The 26,595-nt window shown below is 38.9% G+C and overlaps 2 protein-coding genes and 1 long non-coding RNA gene across 8 annotated transcripts; all 3 read right to left on the bottom strand.

Annotated features, from left to right (window-relative positions):
• Positions 1 to 2,458: 2,458 nt before the first annotated feature.
• Positions 2,459 to 11,475, bottom strand: LOC122093992 (serine/threonine protein phosphatase 2A 59 kDa regulatory subunit B' gamma isoform-like). 4 transcript variants are annotated; one of them, XM_042664562.1, is made up of 3 exons: positions 11,043 to 11,467; positions 9,385 to 10,862; positions 2,459 to 3,311 (listed from the first exon to the last, which is right to left on the bottom strand). In XM_042664562.1, the coding sequence occupies exons 2-3, from the start codon at positions 10,663 to 10,665 to the stop codon at positions 2,922 to 2,924; spliced, it is 1,671 nt and encodes a 556-aa protein (XP_042520496.1). In that variant the 5' UTR covers positions 10,666 to 10,862; positions 11,043 to 11,467; the 3' UTR covers positions 2,459 to 2,921. The 4 variants fall into 4 exon arrangements, with proteins under 4 accessions (XP_042520496.1, XP_042520497.1, XP_042520498.1 ...); XM_042664563.1 differs by having other exon boundaries at positions 9,385 to 10,889; XM_042664564.1 differs by having other exon boundaries at positions 9,385 to 10,918.
• A 2,290-nt stretch (positions 11,476 to 13,765) lies between these two features.
• LOC122093770 (chromatin remodeling protein EBS) lies at positions 13,766 to 25,379 on the bottom strand. Of its 2 annotated transcripts, none has more exons than XM_042664244.1 (5): positions 24,998 to 25,379; positions 24,563 to 24,905; positions 24,412 to 24,480; positions 20,695 to 20,833; positions 13,766 to 14,174 (listed from the first exon to the last, which is right to left on the bottom strand). In XM_042664244.1, exons 1-5 carry the CDS (start codon positions 25,068 to 25,070, stop codon positions 14,151 to 14,153), a joined length of 648 nt encoding a protein of 215 aa, XP_042520178.1. In that variant the 5' UTR covers positions 25,071 to 25,379; the 3' UTR covers positions 13,766 to 14,150. The 2 variants fall into 2 exon arrangements, with proteins under 2 accessions (XP_042520178.1, XP_042520177.1); XM_042664243.1 differs by having other exon boundaries at positions 13,766 to 14,081; positions 24,998 to 25,374.
• On the bottom strand, positions 20,846 to 24,399 carry LOC122093771. 2 transcript variants are annotated; one of them, XR_006144553.1, is made up of 4 exons: positions 24,172 to 24,399; positions 23,923 to 23,985; positions 23,632 to 23,693; positions 20,846 to 23,293 (listed from the first exon to the last, which is right to left on the bottom strand). It is a non-coding gene; the product is annotated as an uncharacterized LOC122093771 (long non-coding RNA). The 2 variants fall into 2 exon arrangements; XR_006144552.1 differs by lacking the exon at positions 24,172 to 24,399 and having other exon boundaries at positions 23,923 to 24,162.
• Positions 25,380 to 26,595: the final 1,216 nt, after the last annotated feature.

Genomic DNA, 26,595 nt, shown 5'->3' on the forward strand with positions numbered 1-26,595 from the left:
TTTTTTTTTTTTTTTTCACTTTTTGTTTTGAAAAAAATGAAACACACCATAAATGCACCAAACGCTTTATTTCGTTGACTCCATAAACGTTTTTCTAGAACATTACCAAACGCAGCCTAGGCATGATGGCTGCGTTTGGTTGCACGGGATATGGGAAGGGAAAGGAAGTGAAGGTAATTTTTTTTCCCTTTTGCGCCGTTTGGTTGCAACAGAAGTAAAGTGAAATTCATTTCCCAGAGTTGTTTGGTTGGATGTAAAATAGATGTAAAGTAGATGTAAAATTTTAAAAAATTGAAGATACTATATATATTTATTAGAAGAGGCAAAAGAATTTTCTTATATAGGAATCATGGGTCAACCCCACCTGATTAAAAATAAGGTATTCTTTAGTGGTTACTGGCCACTGACACCTTTAGATTGATACATGATTTTTTTTTTTTTGGGGGGGGGCGGGAGTGTGTGTGTGGATATGCATCAGAATCAATAGCAAATAGTAAAGCTATATTTTAAGTATGATTATTGATAATTGTTAAGAACTGCAATGTGCACTAGATTTTACTACAGAGCTTTTACTTTATTGTAATAAAGAAAGCAACTAATATATCCACAAAAGCTCAATAATCAAAAGAGATCCAATTCAGGTGTCAACCAGACCATATTGAAGTTTACAAACATTTGGGTCCTCGACCCATATGGATCTAAGCAGCTTAAGCAACACCCACAGGATATAATATCTCTATGACACATTTCGTAACACTTGAGGTGTGTTATGTGCTTGTTGAGGACTAAAGAGGTGAAGCCAACAAAATGAAATGAAACAAAATAGAGAAAGAAATCAAACCTGATATTTAAACCTTCTTTATCCAAGTAAGAATGAAAAAATATATTGGCCCGAAAAATCCTTCTAACTCAAAAACAATTCAAATCTGTGTTCTGCCTGCTCCCTTCCTTTGTGCTTGGATTACACGACCCATCGCTTACTTCACTTTGAATCTCTCAATCTGAGAAGAAAGCTCCATTGTAGCTTGTGTCTAATTGGTAGTTCTTGCAAGCCGAGTCGTCCCACTTCATGTCTCTACATAGCCCAAATCCATTGGACATGAAGAGATGTTAGTTGTTGCTGCAACTGAAAGTGAATTTACAGCTCCAATTGAGAGAAACAGCACTACCATCCAGCGGCTCCAGCCACCGGAAGCCAAGATATGGGAATCATGAATTACCCATCACAGAACATATCAGAAAGAATTTGGTTCTAAGCCTCCCATTGTCCTCCAGAGCACAATGACCTTCACAAAGAATATCGGAAGTCAGCATTGACAGCTCGAAACAAAGCTTGACAAATCTGAATATGGGAAGAAGCGTAAGGCCGAGGCTAGAGCAACCCATAAGGTCATCCTTAACTGGAGCCGGTGGAAGTGGATTAAAAGGCAAGGTTCTTATGCAGATTTCATCTCTTCTGATGCAGATTTCATCTCTCCATCTCTCTTGCCCATGTATTGTTTTCTCTGTTTCTGTTTCTGTTTCTATCGGCATTGTTCGGTTGCAAGGGAATGCAAATTTTTTATGGAAAGTGAAATTTATTTTCCTTGAAAAATAAATTTAGATGTTTGATTAAGGGGGAAAAATATTTACCATGTGAAAAAAATTCTACTTAAACATTAAAATTTTTATTTTCATTTCCCGACCAAAATAGGAAAAAAAAATAAAAACCCTACTCACGATCTCTTTCGCTCACCCTCTCGCGACTCACTTTCCCTGCCCTGCCCTGCTCCCGAACTCATTTTTCATGGCCGAGCAGTAAATTTCCCTTCTTTCTCCGGGGGCAGGCAGCTCTCCTCTTTCCTAGAAGTTCACTGCTGAACTCCCTCCATTGACTCCTTACAGCGAAGAAAGATGACAGAACCTGCGAGGAAACAAGGGAAGAAAGAACACTGCCTTGTTTCCATGTCTGTATCCTTATCAGACGTCATCGTCAACGACCCATTTCTCTATTTCCTCTGAAATTTTTTGCAATCTCTCGTCTTCCTCACGTCTTCCTCCTTTGATAATGGCAAAATCTCAGATTTCTTTATATATAGCTTGTCACTGTAACACTGAAACCAAATTCATCATTCTCCATATCTTGAGGGAGTAAAAGAGATGAAGGTTCGATTTGTTTTCTTGTTCTTAAGTTCAAACCCCTTTCTCCCTCAGATCTTTGAACAGATTTCTTTCTATATTGGCTTAGCCCTGCAATATCAGCAAGGGAATGGTTCTAGTAATGACGCTAGAACAGATCAATCACAGTAGGAACAAGGCACAAACCCTATCCGTAAATCACAAAGTAATGATAGACATCTTAAGGGTGCCCTGATCAATACACTAGTGTCTATAGTCAAAAGCCTTAAAACTATGCTTGCAGCCATTTCTCTGCAAAAGTTTTCAAGCGCTTGGTTGTGCGTCTGTAAGATGAGACGTGTGTGCTCATGAGAGAGAGCAAGAGAGTTATGTACAAATATTGCCTTACAATTTCATTCTAATTGGGCAACTTTCAATGCCTCCAAAAAGGAAAAAAAGGGGGGGTGGGGGGCATGAGCAAGAAAGGCAGAATCTCTTGCATCATCATCATTACATAAAAATAAAAATAACGATCAGAAGGTAGGAAATCCGCATAGACACACTACCTCTATAACCAAATCCTTTATGATACACGCATACAATTCACTGGCTGAAGAACTCTACCAGGAGATCAATGGCCCAAAATTGGACCAACTCAGATAGTCACAGAACCTCATCTTCATTCTTTATCTTCACAACCTGCAGGGTTAATTCAAAACATATATGTAGAATAAACAAGGAGAATTGACCCACCATTAGCTAGACTAGCCATTAGGTTCCCTCCCAGAACCACGAATTAGATGATTCGCAGGATTCATGGCTCTCTAATTACCAACAACAGCTCTTGGACTTGTGGACTTAGCTACAGCCAGGGATGACACTAACCGGGAGACCAGCACAGCCTCGTTGCTAACGGCCTTGGAGGCTGCTATGTCTTCCAAGCGCTTCCAGTCAGATTCTCGTTTCTCCAGCCTCTCCCTTTCCTTGGCCTCGTCTTCTTGGAATTTTAACAAGCACTCCTCAACAAGTTCTGGATCAAAATCTATAAAGACCTTCCTGACATTCAATGTTAAACTCTGAACGGCCTGATTCCAGTGACTCCGAGTGTTCCTCTCTAAGGCTGGGAATATTATGGGCAATACCACCTTACGGTTCTGCATGATAAGATTTCTTACATGGTCATTGTTCCACAAGAATAATGCTCGCTCAGCCACCTGCCACCAGGAAAAAAAAACCATAATTATCTCTTTTACTTGGAAAAGGACTAGGAATTTAAAATCACAAAAAGATGGAACTTGGCTAACATTTACTTCTCTTTGATTTTACAATCATTTACTCCTGTCAAAATCATACTCTCAACGACCAAATGCAACTGCAATGAAGAATGGAAAGGAAGTGGGAAATTGAGTTTAGGTGACTCAAGTCCTTTAAAAACTCAGATTTCTTAGAAAGAAGTAATAAATAAATAAATAAATAAATAAAAACAACGTGGGCTGTTATTGCACAGAGGTATTTTCTAAGAATCACACCAAATAAAACTCCCAAACAGATTCCAGTTTCAGCAAGCCCATACAGGAAGGGGTTAAAAGTCCGGTCTATATATAACCATCATTACAGATTTTCACCACTAAAAACACTTACCTGCTCTAAGTTTTTGGTTCAATTTGCAACTCCTACAAGAATGACAATAAAGAGGCCAAAGTTGATGGGAAACATGAATCTTCTTCGCCAAGATACTGTCCCAACCATCAGAGACCTAAATACTACTATTAATTTAATACTGGACAGGCAACACAGAATCAAAACTGAGATGGCCCTAAAACCTAGTATACCACTGATGAGATATGGAAGCAAAGGCTGCAAGGGAAAAGAAAATCATTATTGTGGCAAAATAAGGCCCTTCATATAATTTTATGACCCTTCATACAATTATACAAGAACACATTCAAAACTACTGATTTTAAATGGCTCACTGGTATATGGGCCTCCCGAAATCAATGAGAAATTCAATCTCAAGGAAATCACTCTCTTCTCTAAAGATTAAAATCAGCTTCCAAGAGCAAGTAGCCAATGATATGGACCTCCAACTGCCTGCCAATCCCCATTCACCAAAAAGTTCGGATTTCCGATAATCCATAGCTGCCATAAATCTGAGCCTCTGAAGGATAGATAAGTTTTCAGGACTCAGCCTGAGGGCAACATTAATGGATATGGCCTTGCCCAATACCAGATAATACTGCAAGTGCCAGATAAAGGCTATCCCTGGCACAGCCAAAAAACTTCAATGTAACAGTCCTGTATACTGAGATTTCAGGTTACTCCAATGGGGGTAGATGGGACATTGAGAGAACAGAGATAACTGAACATTCTCAAACCAATATCCCATCTGCCAAATCAAACAGATAACTTATCACACTCACATTTTCAATCTTAAAATAATGTAATCACGAAGTTTTCAGAAAAGGTGCATGGTTACATGGTCAAGGTCAAGGTCAAGGTCAAGCATCAGCAATCCAGCTTTTGCCACTTTACCCTGATTTTCCCAGCTGAATGTGTCATATACTCATATGATGTAATCAAGAAGTTTTCAGAAAACGCACATCGTTACACGGTCAAGGTCTAGCATCATCACCCCAACTTCTGCCAGTTTAAACCCTGATTTTCCCAGCAGAATGTATCATAATACTCGCATACATCATATACACTCCAACAGGGTGAAGGCTCACACCATGATTTAGTTGTTCCCTCCATTCCATTATGTTATTTCACTAAAGCCCCTGTTTTTGTTCACAGTTTCACAAATATGCAAGGAAATAGTGGTATTCCCATAAATCAATCATAAATCCCCACCAGCAAACATCAGGCAGGTCACCTTGCATGAAGCTTTTCCAAATGTCACACCCCATCACTCCCCCTTCTCTTAATTTAGGGCTAGATCAATGACGCCTTACCAACAATAGGATCATAGGCACTGATAACAGTAGACTTTAACAGATTGTTCCAGCAACAAATAAACACCTAACAGTAGATGAACAGCAAGGTAACTAAAACTTATAACTCTTTATCAACGCTTGACAGCAAGGTTTAAATTATCGGTGTCATGTATTGTATCGATACCCACTGATACCGATACAATACGGCCGATACGATACAGACCGATACTTTAAACCTAGCAAATAGTAACCCTTTTAAAAATACAGATACATATCTTGCCATATTGTACTGATACCCACCAATACCAATACGATACGATATGGACAGATACTTTAAACCATGCTTAACAGTACCTTGGCTGATGTCCAGCCATGGAAAACAAAATAAGGCAAGTTGGGTCTATCGGATGACAGAACATTGGTGATCAACCAGGAAAAACAACAGGTAACAGAATTAGTAAGTCAGTAACTTAGATGGGGCTGATCTTCCTGTCAGGTAATAACTTTTAAGCAGGAACAACTCCTTAAAATTTCAGCTTATTCTGATGGCTGAATACAAATATATGACGGAGACAAAAAATTAATTAAGTAGGAACCACAATAGTAACTCTCAGACAATAGCCAATCCAGCCTTTGGATCAGGCTTAAACCACTGTTGAAGAAGGAACTATGGAAGTTTACTACAGTGCTAAAGTTTGGGCTAACATTAATGGCTGAATCTGGGATTTCTTAGGATTGATATTTTGCTGCAGAAACACCAGAATGACAGATCTGCAGGGAAGAACTTGAGTCTTCAATGTTCCAGCTTCTAAGACACCTGATGGTACAGTCACCTAGGGATCTCCAGCAGCAACAGTGATAGAGAACCAAGCTTGATCCTTTCTCAGACACTAGATTGTTGCAAAACAATAAAAATAGAAACAAAGAATGCGATGGAGGGAAGAAAAGGTGGAATAAAAAGGATACGTAGGTATCTCACATTCTCAACCACCGTAGAGAAGGTATCCCACCTATCTCCACAAGGGTATCTCACCCAGGCCGCATCTCACAGCAGCTGAATCATACAGCAAACCAGTATAAAGCCATTCTTTCATTCTTCTAAATTGTCTGAAATTTTTTTGGGAAAATTACGTGATTATCCACTATTGAGTTTGCCTTTACATAAATACCCACAATGTGTTTCATTCAACGGATTTACGCAAAACGAGTACGTGTATTACAAATTGTTAAGTTTGTCTCGAATTCTTGACCCGTTTTGAAGATTGACCCGATTTGACATATTTTGGTGGCGACCCGAATGGGAAAATTTCTGAAATCTGTGATGGAAGCAGAGGGCTTGGGCCTATCGAGCCCATCACTGATCTCGTATGGGGGTGCGGGGGCAATGTCCCACGATATGTTATGACTAGATCGATCGCGACCTGATGGGTCGACCCGCGACTTAGAGTATATATAATGTACAGTTGCTTGTTGAGAAAGTCATTGTATTCTAGGGTTTTCACGCAGCTAGGGTTTCAAGGCGAGTTTTTCCTCGCCGCTACTAGGGTGTAATCTCTCTTTTGCATAGTGAATCATCTTCTTCTTCGCCCGAGGACGTAGCACATCAACCTGGTGTGTGAACCTCGTTAAATCTCTGTGTCGTACGGATCTATTGTCTCTTTATTATTCGTGTTTTTTGCTGTTTGATCTAACACAAATATACCCAAAACAGTACTTGTCGTACGCCTTCCATCGTATGCCTACGATTTGGGCATGTATTCTCCCATAATTGGATTCAATATTTCCAATTCTGTCCTTCAATATGTTCTAAATATCCATCTTCACACTCGGACCATGGATTCCCAAAAGGGAGAAAAGGGGTTGTTGAATAACTCTGCAACTACAATTACAATCAGAAACTTCATTTTCGGATCCTTCGGCAGAGTTAACCCCATGTTTTTGTTGTGTTTTTGAATCAATACATTAAGGAGAGACAGAACATTTTAACTAAAAAGGAGAAGAAAAATTGTTTAAAGAAAGAGGTTGAAGAATAGAGGATGCATTTTCGCCTGTAGATTCCTAACACTGTAGAAAGAATTTCTCCCTAAAAATCATATGAACACCATATCAAGCAAAACGTTAATTCAAATCAACAATTTCTTTGTTTTAAAAAGGAAAGGAGAAAAAAAAATCTTGGGAGAAACTCATGAACCCTAAAATCCTACACCTGAAAATGAAATTCAATTTCTCAATTTTAATCTATGCTGGTTAGATGAGAACGGAAGGGAAGGGGAGAAAGAATCTTTGATAGGGAGGATCAAAGATGCCTTTGACGTCAGATTTGCATTAGGCAGCGAAAGGGGCATCGAGAAAAACCAGATTCATCTGCTCCATAATCGATTGTGGTCATTTGCGAACCTGTTTCTTCATGATCTCACCGTTCGCTCTGAAATCATAAAGACACAGAAATCTTGGACCTTTTGTTCAAATTGTTCTTGATTTTCCATCGAAGTCGAACCCATCTCTTGATTCTCTTCCATACTTTTCTCCCCACTCTATTGAGACTTTTTATACACAGACTAGGAGATCAATCCAAAAGACGATGCCCGTTGCCTCCTCCTTGTTGTTTGGTTTTATTTGAGAGTTTAAATCTCGATGCCAACTTGGAAATTGGAAGAGAGCATGTCGACGGGTTGACATCTCCTTTGGCTGATTCTAAGAGGAGTGGGTGTGGGGATTGTGAAAGGGAAGTTCCAAAGGGTGGATTGGGTTGCAACACGGGTGGAGGTGGGTCGTGCTGCAAGAAGAAGAAGGAAAACAAAGTAGCGGATGGAGTTACGGGAGGAAGAAGAAGGTAAAAGAAGAGAGAGAGAGAGACCAGACGAGGAATTACCGGCGAGAACTATGATATGGCTACGACGACATTGTTGTAGAGTTGAAATCGGACCTTTAAGAGCTGGTTGAAGGAAAGAATTTAGAGAAATCTGAAATATTATAACCGATTGCAGATGAATGTTTGCCCAACTCGTAGGGTATACGATAGAAAGCGTAGGGCGAGCACTATTTTAGGTATATTTGTAATATATAAACTCATTTTGGGTAAATGTGTTGAACCAAACACAACATGGGTATTTCTGTAAGATCAAACTCAATAGTGGGTAATCAAGTAATTTTCTCAAATTTTTTTCCCTATGCAAGGCATATAGGATCCACTAAAAACAACCAAAACATAACCTCTTCCAGATGCTGATCGATGGCTACATAGGGACAGAATGTGTGCCACAGATTTAACAGAATATGGACCTGAACACCCATGAACCGATGGATAGGAAAAGGCTTGGCTGGGCTTGGTCCATCGATCTACATCACCTCTCCCTTAACATCCAACCCCCCCCCCCCAAAAAAAAAAAAGTACTGTACTGGCAAGCCTCAAGCCCCAGGCACAAGCAGCTGATATCATAGAAAGAAGCAACAAACTTGCTTGAACGAGAAATTTTTCCTGCACCATTGGAGAAGGAACACCCACGATCAAACCACCAGTATTACTCCCCATTCTAGTTTAAGGTCGAAAATATCCCTCCCTCATTTTTATGACACCCATCCCATCCCCATTAATACCCACAGTGAAGGAATACTTCCTTCACCATGTTTGAAGGAAAACCACCCCCTGCCGCTTTCAAAGGAATGTTTCTATTGTTTCCCACTGAATCTTTATCTTTGCTTTTTGTGTTTCTGGTAGGAGTTTTGAGCCTTTTGACTCCTCCTGGCATACGTCTTTTTTTTTCTGTAAACCTTCACTGTACATTACATATCTTATTAAATTAGTACTATATTCCTATCACCTATCAGAAAAAGGGGGAAAAAGTTAACAGTATGAAACCAAAGTGTACCAGCCCTAGCTCTACTCAGGCTAATTTCACAAAAAGAGGCTAGAGTTAATACCGGGTTCAACTTATGAACTACAATTGACAAGCCACTAGGCTGAGGTAGACTCAATGGCAAATAGAGCTCATGATTGAGCCACTAGGCCCACTAAACTTATCAGCTTATTCACAATCTTAAGTCTCCATGGCAGTGGTCCCACTACCAAATGTGTGATAGTGAAAGTGAATTATTCAAGAAGACTATCAATACCCATGATACAAGATATCAAAAAGGTCATCATTAATGTATGATCCAAAGCAGATTTTCTATCCCAAAAAAGTAGTCTTAGATATCTATCCACAAAGCATTTGAAATATTTGCTAGGAATTTCAAAATAAAGAGTTACACGAAAATTTACTAGCTAGAAGAAAGAGGAAAAGGAGGGGGGGGGGGGGGTGGATGAACCAGACCATGGAAAAAAAAGGGATGGGGAAAAAAACAAACACAGTACCTGGAAATGCGAGCTGTTGAGGCAGCGACCAATCTGGCGGAACAAAGGTACCATGCATCGCTGGAATTCGGCTGCTTGGGTGGCTTCTAGAACTTCTTCCAGCTCACTAAGGAACATAACCTCCTTTGAACTGTTAGTTATAGGCCAATGCTTTAGAAGTCCACGAATCACTGTATCTGCCAACTTGCAGTCCTTCTCCACAAACTGAGTTATGCAATATGAAAGCTGCTGATGATACATAGACACACACTTGGGCTTGTGTAGTGGGATCAAAGCCCGCACAAGGAAAAGCTTGTGCTCTTCCTTCAGTGGTAATGCGAACCCATTGATTATGCTGCCTAAGATCTCAAGCAGTTCTGCGATCCCATTGTGCTTCCCAGTTTCAAAGATGAAACGATAAAAGATGTTGTTTATGGCTTTCCTAATGAATGGACGGTGCACCATAAATTTCCCATAGATGCGATGTAATATTGTCTTCAGGTATTCCCTTTCCCTCTGGTCCTCGGAATCAAAAAGGTCAAGCAACCTCAACACAAATGAGTGATCAATGTATCTCTTGGCCAGCTTGGCATCCGTCTCTGGAGAAGCCACAAACCTCAGGAGGAACTCATAAACAATTTGAAGGTGAGGCCATGCCGGTTCCATCATGGGCTCTTCTTCCTCTGCGTCAAAGGTTTCCAGGAGCTTGTTGTCGTGGTTAGAGGACGGAAAAGTACGGAACAAATTGGCAGCTACCATCTTTATTATCTCTTGCATCACAATCTCATTGAACTTGGAAGAGACAGAGGAAATGTAGTCAACAAGTTCGAGCAGGGTCTGCCGCTTTATATCTTTCTCCTTAAGATTCTTGGAGGGATCAGTGAAGTCAAATATAACACTACACCTAGCCAGCTTCCAAATAAATAGATTCTGCTTCTCCGAATTGGGAACATCCCGAAAGCTAGGAAGTACCTCGTAGGCACCAGACCCCGGTAAAGGCCCGGCTTGGGAAGCAATAGCTGTAGATTTCTTTCCTCCAGTTGGCTTATTTATGCTGGACGATTGCTGGGCAGGAGCTCCATTGTTAGAACGGGAAGCACCACTGCTTGCATTTGAAGCTTTCCCAGCAGGAGCCGAAGAGGCTCTCGAGTTATTAAGACCACCTACGGAGTTAGGCCCCTGAGATGAATTCATAAATGGAGGTGCGGCGCTGGCAACACCTTCGTCATTAGAAATAACGTCATTAGGGTGCGATTTCGAAGAGGGCTTTCGAGGTAGCCTCCCAAGTATCTGTTTTATCATATTTTACAAACCCTAACAACAAATCCTATTCCTAACCCCTGTCAACAATCCGCGGTTTCAGGATCTCCCCCATCCAGATGGAACATGCAACCAAAAGTCTCTCCTCGAAACATCTCAGAGCCCAGGCATTACTATCAATTCAGATAAATATGTATATACTCAGACGGAAACCCTAATCAGACCCCATCCCCTTCCGCCTGAAATCCAAAACCATGAAGAATCATCTGCGTCATGAACATGATGATTCAAACGCCTGTAATTTGGAAGCTTTTAACCTCAAATAATCGAATTTTTTTCCGACGCCCGAGAAAGGAAGGTGTTTTCACAACAAATGAAGATCGAGTAAAGAGAAATAATAGAATGAAGAAAAAACTTACATTGCTCGTATGATCAACAACCATCGATGTAGGCGAGAAAGATAGCCCTATATAAATCAAGCTCTTTATTCTGGCGATGATTCTGTAAATGAAATATCTGATTAATCAAAAAAAAATAAAATACAAATTTCTACTTGCAATCTCACGCTTTCTTCCTCATCGACGCAAGACGCCCAGGAGAGAGAGAGAGAGAGAGAGAGAGAGAGAGAGAGAGAGGGCGAAGGGGAGAGGGCGAAGGGGAAACAATGCAAAGCAAGTGGTCCTCCTCTCCTCTCACACTACAAAACAAGCCTCCCTCCCTCTGCCCTTCGTAAGCCTAGATTAGAATTTAACTTAGCGAGTGATGAAAACTTATGGGAAAAAATGAAATTAAAGATCGGATCATCAGGTTACAAACAGATGGAATTTTCAGGGAAAAGGTCGAAAAAATGGAATAAAGACTGGTACTGACCGCGGTGTGTACACGCTCTCTTAAAAGCTAGGGTGCCAACACGCCCAGCTTCGTTTGATTTGTCTGGTTTGGGTCAGGTTGGTCCAATTTCACCGTTCGACCTAGGGTTTGACACCCTTATTACTCTCTCTCTCTCTCTCTCTCTCTCTCTCTCTCTCTCTCTCTCTCTCTCTCTCTCTCTCTCTCTTCATTTAATGAGGTAAACCTTATTTATAGATATCATCTTTCATTTTCCACTATAAGCGTGTATGATAACATGGTGTGGGTCTCGTGTAAACAAATCAACATCTACTTGAATAGTTAAACTCATCCTCCTATAGTTGTGTAGGATGATAATATAAGGGGTCATCATGTCCATCCCTCTCCCTATAAAATTAAGGTGAAAAGTACCTTCCTCTCATAATCTCTCTCTTCGTTAAAGATGAGGGCTCTTTAATATGACAAATTCTCCTCTCTTATTTTTCACTGTTGACTTAATGTGTAGGATGATAATATAAATGAGGTAAATGTCAATCCATCCTAACATACGTGTAACCACTTAGCTTATTACTACTCCTAGCATGGAATGCCTACTACCATTTTCCTCTATCGATATAGATATAGATATATATATATATGGAAATATACCTCAGGTAAATATGGATACTCTTTCTCTAAACTAATTTTTTTCTCACTTGATCTTAAAACTCACATTTATTGCAACCACATTAATTTAGGCATCGGTCACGACAAAACTCCAGCCATTTCTTTTGTTTTTCTTCTTTCAAGTCTCATGTCAAAGGAGACGGACGGAAACGACAGGCAACACATCCAATGTTTAAAACCCTAAAATAAAGATTGTCAAAATTGGTCTAAATCGATATAGATTGGTCTTGGAATCAATATATTCTAGGCATCGAGGGTTTTTCCGTACAAGATGGCCCAATCCGAATTGAGATCCGCCTCAGCCAATTTGATCCTTGAAACCTTGAATCTATCTCCCAAAAAAAAAAAAAGTGGGTGAAGGGAGATTCACCACAACACCACTAGTGATGCGAGGACTCTTGATTCAGCATTAGCTCCTATCCTATCGTATGAAGTTGAAAATACCCTTAATCCAATGAGAGGCTGTGATCCATAGACTTATGTAAATTTTTTTTTTTTTTTTTTTTTAAATAAAAAAGCATCGATCCTTTAAAATAAAAAAAAAATAAAAAAAAAAAATCCTCTCTAGTTACCCAGTAGGCCAGTATACTTAGCTTGCATCGGATGCTCACTAGGCACACCGTAGAGGATCTGATTTGATATGGGTTTCAGCATAGCTTTTTTATTTCCTTCTTTCTATATATCCAGAATCCAATCTAGAGGCTGATCACTGTTTTTCATGTGTCCTGTGACTCATAACTAATATGGAACGTTGATGGGTGATTGGTGGGCGCACGAATTTCACAGATATATAAAAAATATATATATAGATATATATAAGCGGTTCTAAATTCCAGCAACATAATCACCATCTGATCGTCCCTCCTCATCATGGTTCAAGGAATTAGGAGCGATGGACCAAATCCGCGACCAATCCCAATTTCAGCCGATCCCGAAAATTCTTTTCATGGTTCGAGCGGACTGATTCAGGAATTGGATCAGACCGATTCAGACCCTGAAGTAAACCAAACCTGTTGCTGATTTCACTTCCTTGAACCATACTTCTAATCCCTCCCAGCCTCTCTCTACTAGAAGGATTTACAAACAAGCAAATTTCATCCTACACAAGTCCAATACAGGAAATTCTACTCGCTTCCACAAGGATGATTCTTTGCCAAATTCTCAACTAATTTACAAACAATACACAACATTATTTAAATACAGAACTGAGTTATAACCAAGGTTTTCAGAATCAGATCAGAAACGGCGGAATCGGCCGATTCAACATGGAAAAAAATAGACCACAGGACCCAATCAACCCTGATTCTTCACTTAATGAGTCTGACCAATTCGACAATACACTGATCCTGTACCCAATTCCAAGTTTTGAAACCTTGGTAATAACAGCACACAAACAGAGCTTACAAGCATCCAGGCTCAGACTCCAGCTTCTCTCAAGTGACTGGAAAGAGAAAGTCTGACTCTCTCATAATAGACAGTTTCCAGTCACAGGAGAGAAGCAACAATCATGCAGGCGCTTTTGAAAACATACAGTGGCACATTCTCTCTTCATCCTCTCCACCAGACACGGAGAACCCATGTAGACAAGCATTAATAAATTTTCCTCCCCTAAACAGTCTGTTTCATGTGTTCTTCAAAGAAAACCTGTCCTTAAATGCGAATAAACAACATTTTTTGCACAGTTTGTACACGAGATAACACATCACAGGAGCGATGTCCTAAAAATCCAGAGCATGCATGCACATACATGCATATATATTTTAAGTTAAAGCAAAAAAATTAAGAAAACTTCCAGTTTGTGCAAGCACAGTATGTTCTCTGCACTGTACAATTCCACATAACACCACCAACGGAGAACAAACATGGAAGAAAATGAGTACCTACTCATCATGCATCCCAACCTCCTCATCAACCAATCACCTCTTCCGGCGCTTTGGCTCCACCTGGAACAGAGATGGTACCATGCCAAAAAGTAAAGAACACAATAACAGAAGTAAAAAGGCCTGAGATGATCACCAACGAGTCACACATGAAATCTGACAAACATCAGCAGCCTGAATCAAATTCAAAAATGGGGGAACAAAATCTCTTCTGCTTTACACTGAAACAGCATCATACACAGGTTAAGATCTCAATTTATTTATCTAAATTCTATCCAAAAAAAAAAAAAGATTTACACATTTGTCAACGAAGAAAATTTCCTGGTTGTCTTTTTGTAGGGAACAATGGAGTATAATCTTTTTGGACCCTCCCTCACTCTCTCCCTCTCTCCCTCTCTCCATCTCTTATTTCACTTGTCTTCAAGAATGCCACTCAAAGATGTTACAAACCCATGGGCCAAACAAGTGGAATTTATCCTTATTTCTCATCCTTGAATTCATCTCTTCCTCTCTTCAAAGAACCTCTTTTTCCTTCATCTAAACATTGGGCATTTATTCCACATCTGTTACAACCCGGTCGAAAGTGAAAACTACGGAGAAATACTACCATCCAGCACCGAGTAGGCTGGGAAAAAGTTATTTACTGTCCCCTCACCAGGATAAGCAGGACACCTTTGATGGAAACCCATTTGTCGACAAATTGCTCACCAATGCAAATCATGCAGCAAGCAGCAAGAGATCAGGAAAATATCATCAGTGTCATGCATACCACCTCTAATGTCACCATGGAGGTTCTTACCTTCAACTTGAATTTTAGTCCTTAATGGTCCTTAGTCTTCTTTTTACATGACCGTTGCACCAAGCTTTTTGACATTGTATGACCTTTGACAGTATGCTACAATTAGAATTCTACAAGTGCACTAATTTATAATTATGTTCTTGCTTCATCTCAGCTGTGCTTCTTTGTGTTATGTCTAGGTGATCCTACCTTCTGCTCTATAAAGCTAGGAATGTCCTAAAACTATCTTTTGAAATCTGTCCAATTGTAATGGTATACACCAAGTCCAAAGCTTCTCTCTCTTCAGCTGCTCGTTCTAATTATGTAGTCACCAGTCACTTCCTATTTAATATTTAATCCTCCTTATGGACAACTACAGTAAGATAATAGTAGGTGCTTTGGATTATCCCAATCTTCAACTACTCCCTTGTGCTTCTCTTAACTTTACTATAGTTAGACTACATATATTCTTTTGTAGTCCTGCTTATTAAAACCTTTGATTCCAAAGCATCCACCCACAAACCCCCCCCCCAAGGAAAAAAAATCTGAAGTTCCAGTACATAATTCAAACTTCGAACTTGGATTTTACATTCTTTCTAATCTCCTTGGTCCAAGCCTCATTCTTTTTTTTTTTTTTTTTTGGGGGTTGGGGGGGGGGGGTTCATTTTTTGTGCTAAAGGCTACCCTGTTGTTTTGTGTTGATATACATTGTTGTAGCCCTTAACAACTCAGGCTTTTGGGATAAGTGGTTGTAACATGATATCAGAGCCAGAAGGTTGGGGGTTTGATCCCTAGTATGTGCGAGGGGTTTGTGTTGTGTGTTGTTGTGCCCTTATATGCCTTGTACCCTCAGTCCACGTGATGGTGTGCAGGCCTGCAGGTGCCAAGGGGTGTTGTGTTGATATAAATTGTAGTGACCTTTACAAAATAATGTAGAACTAGGATTGGCAAGGCCAACCTAATCCTAGAGCTGCAGGATACTCTCAAAGAACAACCACGACCAGATCAAGGGTCATGATATTGATCTCAGAATTATGGTTTTTGGGATCAGATCAGGAACGAATATGAAAGGCTAGTTTAGATGAGGAAATAGGGTTAGTAACAATATGGAAAATACGTCTGAACACCAAAGAAATCAGATGCAAACAATCCATGCTATTGATTTCAGTCTCAAGTCTAAAAACAGGGTAACAGTCACTACAGGACAGAATTCAGGAAATTTTCAAAAACAGGGTAACAGTCACTACAGGACGGAATTCAGGAGATTTTCAATAACTCAAAATCAGGTGGTCCAACAAGGCTGAAATTTGGTCTAGTCTCACAATGGGAGGAGCATCTTCAATCCAAATTTGAGCCTAATCAGATGGCTGGTTTGTTCAGGCGAGAGAAGGATTGGAGATCAAGAAATTCTAGAATTTTTTGGCAGAACTGAGAAAAGACCAGATTCAAATACCTTTTGGCAGTTGCAACAGCAGTAGCCATTAATTTTGTTTGTCAAAATCCTTGGAGCTATGGGAGCCTCCATGCTTGTATTAATAGTTAAAACAAAAGGGGGGGCAAGTCTTCTAATTTAGAAAGTCTCAAAAATATAAACTTCTAATACTATTACACAAGTTTCTAAAAACTGAAAATAGAAACAAAGTGAAAAATGGAAGTAATGAAAAGGAAACAAACTAGTTAATCCCATATTCAACATTAAAGCCCCTATTTTAAGCCCATAAAGTGGCTTATTACACTCAAAACACATGGGATCAAAGGCTCAACATGTATGGAACCCAACCCTAGGTTTATTCCTAATAAAACAAGCTTATTTTGGTCATGAATCTGCAAGACTAAAACAGCTCGAGCTTTTGGTACAAGTAATTGTAACATACCCCATGGAGACCTCCTACGTAGGGTAAGTCAACTAAAGAACAAAAATAGATACAAATTGCTTAGCCCTAGTGTGGACGACTATTTTTGTTGCTTGTCCATGGAGCAACCCCTACGCAATTGGATGGATATTAATGGGCTGCAATATTTGAACCGATTGAATATTCACAAAAATCTCATTTGTACAATGAGACAGACTGGAATTGTGTTGAATTGGTTGGAACCATTATAACTCCAGTTGGGATTGTGCACTTCTAAAAGGAATATAGATTGAAAGATATTCAATAAAAAGAAGATACTGATATGCAAATTTAAAATCTCTATGGAAGAATCGATTGGGGTTCTTTGGCTTGAGCATAACAAATTGGTGAAATTTGAAGGCATTGAGATGACAGGGGAAGGCCGGAGGGCATGCAGACTTTTTAGTCCGAAGCAATTTAAAATTTTATGCAATAGTAGAGGAATGGTCAATTGTTGTTGAAAAATAGGAATAAAACAGCTGCTAAATATCACAAAATTCATTCCCACCCTCCTCACCAAATAGCATGCCGACTAATTGGGGTGCTCGCCAAATGCTTAAATGGCTTATATATTACTGCCGCTAAAAGTAAAAAAATATTCCCACCTTCCCAAGTCAAATATCCATTAAATAATTGAGGTGTCCACCAAATGCTAAATGGCTTAATTTGTAGGGGTAATAGAAAGACCACCTTTATAACAAGTTTTTCAGCGGTGGGTTTCAATTACTGCCATTATATACTATTTTTTAGTGAAAATAATTTGTTTTAAACATATTATTACTACTAATGTTGTGATACTATTAGTACTAATAATAAATTTTATTTATTCTAGGGTTTAGGCTGATTCTTTCCGAATCTGTCTGATTCCGACTTAATTGAGTGAGCTATGCATAAACTGAAGTGTCGACTGTATTCATCCATTACCATGTGTGAAACTTTTCACCAAAAATAAAATAACATATTTATTTAAATTAAAAATAATTGGTTGAGGTGCACATGCAACTTCGGGTTACTATTATAGGTTTACAATTTATGGTTTTGGGTTACTATCATCAGTTTCTAGGGCTTAGGAAGATTCTGGTCGATTCCAATTAAATCGAAATCAACTGAGGTTTTAGCCAGTCAACAATTTTTTTTTATTTTCTTCCCTTGAAACTGGCTTACAAGTTAAGGGTTTTGGGTTACTATCACCATGTCTAAGGTGATTCTGGTCGATTCTAACCAATTCCAACTAAATCAGAATCAGTTGAGGTTTTAGCCAGTCAACAAACTGTTTTTTTTTCTTTCCTTGAAACTGCTTTTAAGTTTCTTGTACCTCGTATTCCTCCAGCTGTTCACTTCCACCTCCCAATTCTTGTTTTACAAAAACACATTTTGACTAAATTGATCTCTCCCTCAATACCTTATACAAATTACAATCAAGCTCTAGTTCTTGTTCTCTTTATTTATTTATTTATTTATTTCATGGATTTTTGTTTTATTTTTTAAATTATATAGATGGTTTATAAATTTATTGTATGTTATATGGATTTTATGGACACTCACCTTTCTTTACACACATTGTGTAGAAAAATATTAAATTTTATAAAATATTTAATATTAAAATCTATATTTAATCCCAATTTTAATTTTAGATTGTATATTTTTTGGATTTTTATAAATTTATTATAATTTTTGATGTATTTTATGCAATGTTGCCAAACCAATGTGATCTTGGCAGCACAATGATGATGATGATGATGGTGGAGGTGGTGGTCATGATGCTTTTGTCCTCGAGAATGTTGTGACATGTTAAAAAAATGAGATCTTGTTGTCAACAACTATGTATTGGCCCATCATAAATTTGATGATATAGCAACATGCATAATCCTTGAGGAAGCCAATGATTGGGTGTTGAAGAGGTCAATACTTATGTACAAACCACTACAAGGGTTTCGCTTGAATGGAGATGTTGAGTACAGGTTCAGTGATTGCTGGGATGGAACACCCCCAACCCCCCCCCCCCACCCCCACCCGGCGAGAAAAAAAAAAATTTGTATGTAGCACTAATTCATTTCAAGAATCAGTGATTCAGTGCATTGATAAATCTAACAGAGGTATCACAAGAATCAGGAAACCCCATGGAATCATTTGCGGGGACAGATCTAAACCTGCACTCCAGCAGTAAACTCAAAAGGATCTAAGTTTAAAATAGAGATCAAATAACTGATCACTTGTGTTTAGTTATACAACCCAAAACATAAGTTAATATGGAGGGGCCCTATTGGTATACAAAGTCATCTTAAGTCCCAGTAACGTATGAGCTAGCTCCAGGTAAGTACCAACCCTACAGTAAGATCGATATTCCAGTAGCTGATAGAATCTCCAAGAAACTTGCTGTCCAGAAATCCAGATTTGATGGTGTCGCAGGAAACTAGTAACAGAAATTAAAGATAAAGAAAGAGAAGGGAAAGGGAGATAGGTTGGGTCAAGTATCTCACTCTTCCCTGGGGCATCTCGGCCAAGCTGTCTCTCATAGCATTGCATCTCACAGTTTTCCAGCACAACGCTCTCTTTTTTACATTCAATCGTGGGCTGTAGATCAGCCGCTTCTTTTATTTATAAACTTTAACTTTATTATAAAATGGGTCCTTCCTTGCATGGAAAGGAAAGGAATCCTCTTATAATTAGATATTATCCTACTTGGAAACTAATTACAAATCAAATCAAATCAAATCCTCCCCTTTTACAAAGAGAGAAATCCAATAAATTATAATTCCTACTTTCTAAATGTAAAAACTAAAATTAGAAATTAACTAGATAATATCTTCCTAACTATTACAAGGAAATATGAAAATGGAGACTACATCAATCAAAGATTTCCTAAAATCCTGCGACTTAAACTCCTCCATGCGAGTTGGCCATGGGGCCCACGAATCAAGAGGGAATCTTCTTCAAATCTTCTCCACGCAAGCGGTACTTGGGTTGAACCAATCAAGAACCAAGAACTAAGCCACACCAGAGCAGGCTGCCTCCCACAGCAGTTGCATCCCACAACCGGTCTGAACTGGTTTTGGGGCCTTGTTCCTAAGATCTACATCACCCAGACTTTGTCAATATGGAATTATTCTCTTATCATATGAATCTTCAAATAACTTTTGACAGTCAATGCGTAGGAAATATTATCATTGTCCAAGAACTGGCCCCTTTTCTTGCCTACTGAATGTACTGTTTTCCAAAACAGTGTTTGTCGCTAACCATATCAATATTCCTAATAACAGATTCCAATCAAATGGTCGTGAGAACTAGCCCTAATGTGGTATCATATTTATTGCCTTTCTCTAGACTTTCTGATCCACAGGTGTGGTGGTTGTGAAATGAGAAAAGAGGAGAGAATCAAAGAAAGAGATTGATCACAGAGATCCAACCACAAAGATTTGGACATATCACAGAAGACAGATGTGAAGCAGGCGTTTGCAAAAAAGGGCTAAGTACTCATTGGAGTTACTATATTGCATTCATAAGAGTCAACTTTCGTATTTATTGTGCAATTAAGTGTCATTGTGTCAATTTATCTATCTCAAAGGGGAAGTTATTAAGTTGGTTAGAAGTTCTAAAGTTAATCAATTTAGTATTCTCACACAAATTTTTTCCGATTTTGGAATAAAGATTAAGATTATGTTTTTGGAAGTTGTGTCTGCTACCCATAACTATTCAGGAGTTTTTCTTTCTTGGTAATATCTTGTTCAGCTGTGGACCCACCAATTCTCAAAATAGTCCTCAGACCATCCCAGAGGAAGAGTGCCTATGACTAACACCTCTCTCTCCCCAACTATCAGAGAAATTCCAGAATCGAAAACAATCCTATGTAACAAGAAAACATTTAAACCTTACAGTCATTTGGCGGTTGAACATATGATAGAGTTCCAATAAAAATGTAGAGATACATATCTTACTCAACTTACCAATAAAACATAACATCAAAACTTCTTCAATTACATCCATTCGCATTAATAAGCATCCTTACCTTAGGCTCAACAGGTGGTGAAACAGGAAAATTGTTCAGGGATCTTTTGGCCTCATCATCAGATGAACAATCAGAGCACAGAAAGTGTTCTAGTTTCTTTGCTTGTTCTATAGTCATACCCATACAAGAAGGATGGAACCTGTCCAGATATGTTTCAAAGTCAAAATGCAATTGGATTTATAACACTAATTTAGAATAAAAAACAAGATGGTCCCAAAAGGAAAGAGCATGATACACTTAAGAAGAAAAAAACAAAAAGGTAAGCCAAACTATATATGAATCAGCCCTATCAGAGACTCTGCCCAAATGAAGGTTTAAAACCCAGAAAAGGCTAGGTGAACTTGAACCAAGATTGGCCGCCAAGCAGGTCAGTCTGACTATTGGACTCAACAGACCTAACTAGACAACACTACAGAAAATGCTCAACCCAGAAGTGCACACTGGACCAACATACATATTAAATAGTAATTATGTGACCCTAAAGGATGCAAAACCTCTCATAATACCCATTACACCACTTGGTAGTTGAAAGTAGAGTAGGGTCCCAAAATGAAATATACCCCTCTTCATGTTTTACCTATCTATTCTTATAGCAAATATAATCAACCATTGGTCAAGATTGAATGTCAATGCAACGGCTAAGAGAGAAAGAGGCTGCAAGGATCAAACCCCAACCCCACCACTAACCAAGTTTCTCCAAAAGCATAACTGACCCACTTAAAATATTTGCTCAACTCAGGCCTGGGAGTTACAAAGTTTACAAGGCAACTGCACAGGCCCAAAGCAATGCAGGGTGGAGCCCCAGGGTTTTTTAAAGACCCAGATTTTATCCAGACCCAATTTTGTTTGCACCAGGACCAACACTTTGGGGCAGCAGGGGTTGGGGCCCCTGTTAACCTGCCCCATTGCCATACCTAACCCACCCACACCAAAAGAAAAAAGAAGGAAGGTAAGAGGGAGAAGGCCATGAACCCCAGCATATCTAAGCATTTTCCAGGTAAAAGGGTGAGGGCCACTTCCCCTAGAGTCATTTTAGGACTGCCCCTGGCTCTTTTAGTTTCTTCAATCTAAATCAAATCACCCCTCCTTATAGCAGCGTCCAAAGGCCTCCATTGAACATGCCCATGCCACCTCAGACGACTTTCTCATAGCTTATCATGTATCGAAGCTACTCCCAAATCAGCTCTAATATGATCATTCTTTACTTTATCCTTCCTAATTGTTCCACACATCCCTTTCAACATCCTCATATCCACTACACTAAGTTTATCTATATGATGCTTCTTAACTGCCCAACATTCCGCACCATACATCATAACAGGTCACACAATACTCCGAACACACCTCTCCACTTCATCCATTCTATTTTAATTTTCTATGAAACATCATCCTATATCACCTCCTTTATTTATGATTGAGCCTAGATACCGAGAATAATCACTTTGCGGAATCTCCCTCTTATCAACTTTCCCCTCATTATCTGTCATAATTACACACCATATACTCCATCTTTGTTCTATTTATCTTAAAACATTTTGATCCATGGTTGATCTCCATAACTCCAACTTGGCGTCAATCCTTATTTTGTCTCATCCCCCGAAACAATATCATCACCAAAAAGCATACACCAAGGAACCTCATCTGGAATGTCTCTAGTTAAATCATCCATGATAAGCGCAAACAAATAAAGGCTTAAAGCTGATACTTCATGTAACCTAATTGCAATTGGAAATTCACTACCTTAACCCCTACAGTTCTTACATTAGTCACTAAATCATCATACATATCTTTAATCGTGTCCACGTACTTACTTAAAACACTTCTTTTCTCCAGTACTTGCCAGATTAACTTTCTAGGGACTGTCAAAGGATTTTTCTAGGTCAATAATGACCATATGGGGATCATTCTTGCAATCTCTAAACCCAATCAATATACTCTTCTTATTTTCAACATAGACTAAACACAAAAGATAAAGCCTAAGGCCTAATGCAGCAAAGAGACCTATGAGAAAGACACTATAGAAATCCCATAAGACCAAAAAAAAGGGAAGGAGGGGTGGGGAGATGAGGAAACTATGTCTTGAAGTTATACCACCATAATAGATGTTTCCGCAGCTTCTATTACTTCTCTATTTTGTTCCTGAATTCCTTCACATCCATTTCAGTATTGTTACGCTAATTTTGATTCAAATGGGCAATAAAGGGAGTAGAATAACTCATGGCATAGCTAATTCACACACAGCTTAAACATACTGATCAACAAGGTTAAACCCAACTGGTCATTGTGTACAAAAAGTGTTGATCTATAGTGTGTCTAAGAAGCAAAGTATTGGATCAAATATGTAAATTCCAATACCTTGCCTACATTGAAGATCTACTGGATGGGCATGAAATTCTGATTCCAACTCCTGATATAAGCCCTCCTTAGATGGCGGGCCTAGTAGTTGTGGATTTGAGTAAAGAAACAGCCCTCTGCGACGTAGGAGTTAAGGGTCCATACATTATGACCCCCCCAGAACCCGCAGTAGCTGGAGCCTTGTGCACTCGGTACGCTCTTTCTCTTGATATAAGGCCTCCTTCGTGAGTTCATCCAGGAAGAGCTAAAAATTTACCAATTTTTTCACATTAAAAAAAAAAAAAAAAAACGATTTTGTTGATGGCATATGTGGAAATGTACAAGCTTAAGGACACAAGGCCACACATAAAGTCTGAGTTGTAAAGAGTAATGATCCACATAATACATAATTAGTAGTGGCATCTTAAAAAATGCATGGCAGGAAAAATAAAGGGGTCCATTCATTCACTACTTACTAGTTGGATGCATGTCCAAGAGATGGTCCACATTCTTACAAATCTAGTGCATAAACGGGAAGTGGGAAACAAGCTAAGATTTTGGGTGGAAAAATTGACTTGTGGTTTTCAGATTTCCAAGAAATACCTCTTCTGAACCGAAGTTTTCAAATCAATAACTTGATTTTGTATCTGTTTTTGGAAGATATCCTGAAATGTTATTCAATAGCCAAAATTCCAAAAATCAATGACAGACAAAACAACTAGAAAATGCTGAAGCAAATCAATTTGTTGGCAGGCACATAGTAAAAGTTAAACTCATTCTTTTGTTCTCTTTTTCCCCTGTTTATCATATTCCCGTTGGGAAAAACCCCCTCATGTCCACACAAAAATCTTCAATTTCAGAATGATGAAAAAAAAAAAAAAACTTTTTTCTTACTCCTATTTTGTGGCCTACATGCAACAAAACTCCATAAATGCCCTTCACATAAAAAGTAATAGCCTGGGGAACCAAATAGGTGCAATTAGTACTACATTTGGAGTACCAAGACCCAAATAATTTTCTAATAACCAATAACTCAATGTCCATACCCAATTGGTTTTCTCTATGCAGGCATTTGGAATCATAATGAAAGAGAACTTAAGGAAACAAATACAAGTCCTTCAAAGCAATTAAGGATTCACCTACCAATCTAAAGAGCCTCCACAAGCTACAAGGAAATGCAAAATAATCTCCAGTCGGCATGGAATTTAAAACATGCCAAAATATCTTCAACATCTTGAACTCTCGACAAAAGTAAAACCATTTTGTCACTGTAGCTTGGTCGAGCCACCAAATAAATAAAAGATGACAATAAAGAATATAGATTCACTGCACATTACCACTCAAACCAAAAAAGGGGCAGAAAACTAAGAATAAGACACGTACCAATCCTTGCATGCTTCGCACTGGACCATGAGGTCATCTGGGTTATAAGGCATCTCACATTTACAATACCTGAATGCTGAACAATGTCAAAACCCAAATAAAACCAGCTAGAACTGCAACAAGAACTAAAAGGAGTAGAACTCAGACTCACACTGCAACACGGTCGGGCGTAAATCCCCCGGTGGCAGCCTTATACTCGAATCGGCAGAAGTAATCCTCAGCTCCGACATTCTCAAGTTTAGTATAGTTCTTGAAGGAATGGACAGTACACTTTCCCTCGATAGTGTGTGCACTCTGCACATCATAATGGTCCGACAAAAACAACTCCTTCGCTCCATGGAACTGCCTCCTCCCTCCGATCGACTCCTCCGGCCGATAATACCACCTAACCCGAACCTTGATATTACTCCGATGGTCAAGCTCGATCTTCTCCACGCGTGCTACATAAGGTGGCTTATCGGAATCTGAAGGACGCATCAGGACACAATCTCCAGCTGCAAAACCACCCGAAAGTTCACAAAAATCACCATAACCGGAATTCTCTGGAGCATCCAAATATAATACCGCAATCTCAAAGAAGATATACCTCTGACGACCTTGTTAGTGCCTTTGATGGTGTAGGAATCCAAATCTTTTTTCCCAGGCTTCGTTTTCGCCATGAAATCTGAGATTTCTGCTCCGACTAAAACCAGGTTTCCGAAGGAGACTATACGATAGAGATATATATAAAGAAACGAAATCAAAAAACCTGATGCATTGTCTGAGATTCTTATCTGATTTTTTGAGCTTTTCTCGTTGAAAGAGACAGAAATAGTTGGATTCAAGCCCCAAGATTTTTGGAAGAAAAGAAGAAATGAAGAGATAGAAACCCTAGAGAGCTCCTCACTGCTCAGAGAGAGATAGACGACAGACGGAGACAGAGTAGTGAGAGAAGCGATGGTTCATTTCCGACGAGGGCCTATGTTCGTATGCGCATTGCTGCCGTATGTGGTATATGCCCATCTATACGTATACTATACGTATAGTTTGGTTCGTTACTTACTCCGGATACGTATATACGACTCGACCTACCATTTGTGGTGGTGAAGTGGTGTTGGTATCTTCATCGTCCTTGATTTAGATAGGATTGAAATAGGAAAGTGGGACCCGTTAAAGTTCATAGGAATTGACGAGAACAGATCAGGTTTACATACGACAACGACTTTGGTCTATAGATTTAGAATCAATTTTCTCTCTCTTCATTTAATAGATTTTAAATCTATGGATGAGAGACATACAATAACATTCTTGTATGTGAATGGGAATTGACGGCCTTAGGGTGCACCATGAGATACATAGAGTTGTGGACCATTAGATGTGGATAAGAAGAAACTAGAAAAAGAGGATGAGAATGACTCCAAACATGTCACTATCAACCATTTACCAACGGCCGTTTTTAGGAAGATGGTCCCTTGGAATTGGGTCATTGAGATTTGAGAGAGACATCCATAGGCTTCAAATTTCAAATATGGTAGAGAGTTCTTCATGACATTAGTGTGAGGAAGAATATGGACATCACACCAATGATAATGCAGAGAATGGAATCATTCACATGGTATAAATATGAGTTGCAATATATATGAGAGTCTCAATATGGACCTCATATCTCATTGCCTAAGAGGATGCACAATGGAATTTGTACTCTTGAATGTTACATTTCTTTTTCCTTTCAAATATTTACGGAGAAAGTTCATGAAGTAAACAACTACTTACTATTAGAGGTGCAAGTTTGGCCAAGTGTATTGAATTTCACGTCAAGCATGATATGGATTAGGTAGGTTATCCCACGATCTGGGCTAGGGATAATAATATTTCTAGACTAGGCTCAAGTTGAGGCCTCAATCTCTTGTATATTTAAAAATAGGGAATTTTTTATTAACACATCTTATAGTATCAAATAATTTATAGCCTTGCTTTATAGCCCTTTTTAATGTAATCTAATATTTTTTTAGGTTTATCAAAGATAAACCATATCATTTCACAAGTATGCTTGAAATATGTACGAAGATAATAATAACTTCAAATAATAACATTCAGAGAACCTCTTTTATCCATGACTTGAAGATAATAATAGCTTCAGATAATGACATTCAGAGAACCTCTTTTACCCATGACTTGAAAGAAACTCTCTGTATTAAGTTAAAG

Source organism: Macadamia integrifolia, chromosome 11 (assembly GCF_013358625.1).
Source record: "Macadamia integrifolia cultivar HAES 741 chromosome 11, SCU_Mint_v3, whole genome shotgun sequence".
In the NCBI taxonomy this organism is placed as follows: domain Eukaryota; kingdom Viridiplantae; phylum Streptophyta; class Magnoliopsida; order Proteales; family Proteaceae; genus Macadamia; species Macadamia integrifolia.

Bases quoted from the DNA above. Each gene is read 5' to 3' on its own strand.
- LOC122093992 (XM_042664562.1), bottom strand. From the start codon at position 10,665: ATGATAAAACAGATACTTGGGAGGCTACCTCGAAAGCCCTCTTCGAAA. The intron at 3,312-9,384 runs GTACTGTGTTTG...TCCTGGTGGCAG, and splicing joins TCAACAGCTCGCATTTCCAG to GTGGCTGAGCGAGCATTATT.
- LOC122093770 (XM_042664243.1), bottom strand. From the start codon at position 25,070: ATGGCGAAAACGAAGCCTGGGAAAAAAGATTTGGATTCCTACACCATC. The intron at 24,906-24,997 runs GTATATCTTCTT...GTGGTTTTGCAG, and splicing joins CACTAACAAGGTCGTCAGAG to CTGGAGATTGTGTCCTGATG. The intron at 14,082-20,694 runs GTAAGGATGCTT...TCTCTGTTCCAG, and splicing joins CACCACCTGTTGAGCCTAAG to GTGGAGCCAAAGCGCCGGAA.